The sequence below is a fragment of the Narcine bancroftii genome, chromosome 2 (genome assembly GCF_036971445.1).
Source record: "Narcine bancroftii isolate sNarBan1 chromosome 2, sNarBan1.hap1, whole genome shotgun sequence".
Taxonomy (NCBI): domain Eukaryota; kingdom Metazoa; phylum Chordata; class Chondrichthyes; order Torpediniformes; family Narcinidae; genus Narcine; species Narcine bancroftii.
This window is the reverse complement of record NC_091470.1, coordinates 101,730,388-101,734,135: the sequence shown is the minus strand read 5'-3', so window position 1 is coordinate 101,734,135 and position 3,748 is coordinate 101,730,388. Positions and strand designations below refer to the sequence as shown.

The 3,748-nt window shown below is 41.7% G+C and overlaps 1 protein-coding gene across 1 annotated transcript; it reads left to right on the top strand.

Moving 5' to 3' along the window:
• Window positions 1-2,262: 2,262 nt before the first annotated feature.
• LOC138752910 (probable G-protein coupled receptor 139) lies at window positions 2,263-3,084 on the top strand. The gene has a single exon (XM_069915522.1). It carries the CDS (start codon window positions 2,263-2,265, stop codon window positions 3,082-3,084), a length of 822 nt encoding a protein of 273 aa, XP_069771623.1.
• Window positions 3,085-3,748: the final 664 nt, after the last annotated feature.

The window sequence follows — 3,748 nt, the reverse complement described above, 5'->3', positions numbered from 1 at the left end:
ACTTGCAGAAGGTAACTGGAAAACTCAGAATGGAAAAGATAAAGTAGGAAACTAGGCCAGCAAATAATATCAAAGAGGATCCAAAAATCTTCTTCAAGTATATAAAGAGTAAAGAGAGGAGATAGAGGACCATGAGAAAAGGTCACTGGAGAAATAATGGCAAGGAGATTTGGAAAATTTTGCAACATTCTTCACTGTGGAAGACTCTAGCAGTTTGCCAATGTCAAAGGGTGTCAGGGAAGGGAAGTGAGTGAGTTATTATTTCAATTCAGAAGGTGCTCAGAAAACGGAAAGATCAAGACAAAGGTTGACTGGTTGTTGATTAGCCAGGGCATCAGAGATTATGGGGTGAAGGTCGGGCAGTGGTGCTGAGTGGAGAAATTGATCAGCTCATCATTAAATGGTTGGGAAGACTTGATGGGCTGAATGGCCTACTTATACTCCTTTGTTTTCTTGTCATTTCATTTTGTGTGCTGTTTTTCACTTTTGGAATTATTCACATTGGACAAAGCAAATTTAAACTAAATTGCTCAATGGTGTAGTTGGTAGAGGTTCTTCCTCAGAGCTCCATCCACCCGCTTTCATTTGTGGCCTCCAGTACTGTCTGCATTGAGTTTGCACATTCACCTTTTGGTGTCCTCTGGTGTCATCAGTTTTCAAGTTGCCACCACAGGACAAACTTTCCTTCTCTTCAGCAGGCAGGCACCCCATATTTTCCCTGACTCCCTGATCCACTTGTCCATTTCTGACAATGACCATTCTGCTCTGCTCAGTACTCTCTCATGTAATCACATCACCCGCCCTTTTGTCTTTTCTATTCCCATCATTCAATTCCCGTATACAACTTCTAGATACAACAACAAACTTTTATTTGATATGATCGAGGTCAATTTGAGTTTCAACAAGGAGAATCTAATGACAGATGTTCCAGTGTTTTTAAACACTGCATTGCTCAATGGTGCAGTAAATAGGGCTTCTTCCTCAGAGCTCCATCATCTGCTTTCATATCTGGCCTCCAGTACTGTTTGCCAGGAGTCTGCACGTTTCCCTTTTGTTTCCTCTGGTATCTCCAGGATTCTTTGACATCCGAAAGATACCCACTCATACAGGGAGCCTCAATGACTCCCTGTATGAGTGGGTCGTTCAAGCACGCTCAGAAGGCCTTCCAGTTTTTGGGCCTATTCTCAAAGGTCAAGCCGAGAAGTTTGACCAGCTGATCATCAGAGAAAGCTCACAGTACAAAGCTAGTAATGGATGGCTGGACCAGTTTAAACGCTGTCATGGGATTTCTCAAGTGTTAGTGTCTGGAGAAATCCACTCAGCTGACAGTGCCACCACCAGCGAATACCCAGCAGAACTAAAAACTCTCTCAGAAGAAGGTGGCTGCATCAAAGAACAAGTGAACAACTGTGATGTAACAGGCCACTGCTACAAAGTGATCTCAGACCACACACTGTCCAGCAAAGATGACGCCCATCGACGTGAGGGGTTCAATCAGTCCAAAGATCGCGTGAAATTGTTGTATTCTGCTAACAAGACTGGAACACAAGTTAAAACTGATCATGATTGGCAAATTTCACTACCCCTGTTTTTTCCACCAGATTAACATGAAGTCATTACTGTTTGAGTACACGCAGAGCAGCAATGCTTGGATGACCAATGCCATCTTTGAGGATTGGTCTTACATAACTTTTGTCCCTGCTGTCTGCACCCATTTGCATCAGCAAATGCTAGAATCCAAAGCTCTTCTTTTGCTTGACAACTGTTCCACCCACTTGCCAGATGCCAAACTATTAAGTCGTCCAAATTTCTTACATCCCAAAGAACACTACATTGAAGATCCATCCCCTAGATTAGAGGATCATCTCCATTTTTAAGTAGAATTACAGACAAATTGTAGACAAATCATTAACACTGAAGACTATCTGAAGACACTCTCACTCTCTCTCTCTCTCTCTCTCTCTCTCTGTCTCTCTGTCTCTCTGTCTCTCTCTCTCTCTCTCTCTCTCTCTCTCTCTCTCTCCACAAATGCCTCCTGACCCATTTGAAATTTGTGGCGGGTTTTGTTGTATTTCAGATTTCCACCTCCTGCAGTTTATTCTTTAATGCTGATCAATCATCTGTATTTACTCTGCATTGGATTAATTGCAGGACATGGTGATCATTTCCTTTTCTTCTGTCACAGTGAACTTGGTGGCGATCTTCGTTCTGCGCCGGGGGAAATGTGGACTCTCCAAATGCATCACTTGCTATTTGGTCGCCATGGCAGTAGCGGATCTCATGGTGGTGATCATTGAGGTGATACTGAAGAGAATTAACAACATTTATTTGCCCGTAAATTTTTTGTTCATCACGCCAGTCTGCGCCATGATACTTGTAGCAAAACTAGCTGCCCTCGATTGCTCTGTGTGGTTTACAGTTTCTTTCACCTTCGACCGCTTTGTGGCCATTTCATGTCCAAATCTGAGAGCCAGGTATTGTACCCCAAGGACAGCAAGTGTGGTTACAGCAGTGGTGATCGCTCTAGCCTGTTCGAGGAATTTCCCTTATTACTTTCATTATGAACCCAAATATCTAATTGACAACATTCCTTATTTCTGCATTGAGATTGCTGCATATTTTACATCTCCCTGGTGGGTAGCAATGGAGTGGTTCAGCAGCATTTTAAATCCTTTGGTACCAATCATCCTCATTCTTTTGCTCAATGCACTTACTGTCAAACACATCCTAAAGTCCAATAAAGTCCGTAGGGCGCTCATGAGTAACGTGGATAATCCCAATGATCCCGAGACAGAGAACCGCAAAAAGTCCATGATTTTGCTCTTTGCTCTGTCTGGCAATTTCATCGTCCTCTGGACACCATATTTTATCCATTCCTTTAAATGGCAAACCACAAACTACAATTACACAGACAAGTATTACAGTAACCCCATATTCATTCTCCAGGAAACGGGGTTCATGTTACAACTACTTAGTTCCACCACCAACACCTGCATCTATGGACTGACACAAAGGAAATTCAGGCAGGAGCTAAAAAATGGGGTAAATTATTTGGTTACCCTGAATGGTAAACTCTGTCAATAGGAAAATACTAACATAATGCTGTACCTGATTGTTATAGAGTCAGGATAATGTGAACTATTTTGTTACTGCCTAAGAATACACCCTTCTCACTGTAGTTACTGTGGTGCACCACTGTGGGGCATATGTATATGTAAATGTGAGTGTATGAACAGTCATGTGATGGTGGAAGACATCAGTAAGTAAAATCTCTTCTGTTATTTGAATCTTGAATCTTGAATCTCTAATTATTTAAGAAGCCTCCCAAGTAACACAGAGACATAACACGGGTATTGCAGATTTTCTTCTCGTAAATTGGTGTCTTGTATTTGTAACAGGAATTTGGGTGTGAATCACTTTGGTTTTGACAGTAAATTAACACTGGTTAAGAAAATATACATCACCTATTGGACCAAACCAGAAACACAAAGGGTGTAAACTGTTTTGTTTCCAATTAACTGTGTGTGGATATGATTACCAAAATGGAATGTAAACAGTCAATACAATGGAAAGGATTGAGAACCCATCAAAGAAAAGAAAGTGAAGTTTCATTTAGTGGTGGGGTGGGCGAGTGGGGGGATCAGCAAAAGTGGACATCCATAGATGCAGAAAAATGATCGGAGTTCAATGAAGCAAAAAATAAGATTACTTCAGTACCGAGAACTTCACACAGGAAAAGCTGGAGGTG

Bases quoted from the DNA above. Each gene is read 5' to 3' on its own strand.
- LOC138752910 (XM_069915522.1), top strand. From the start codon at position 2,263: ATGGCAGTAGCGGATCTCATGGTGGTGATCATTGAGGTGATACTGAAG.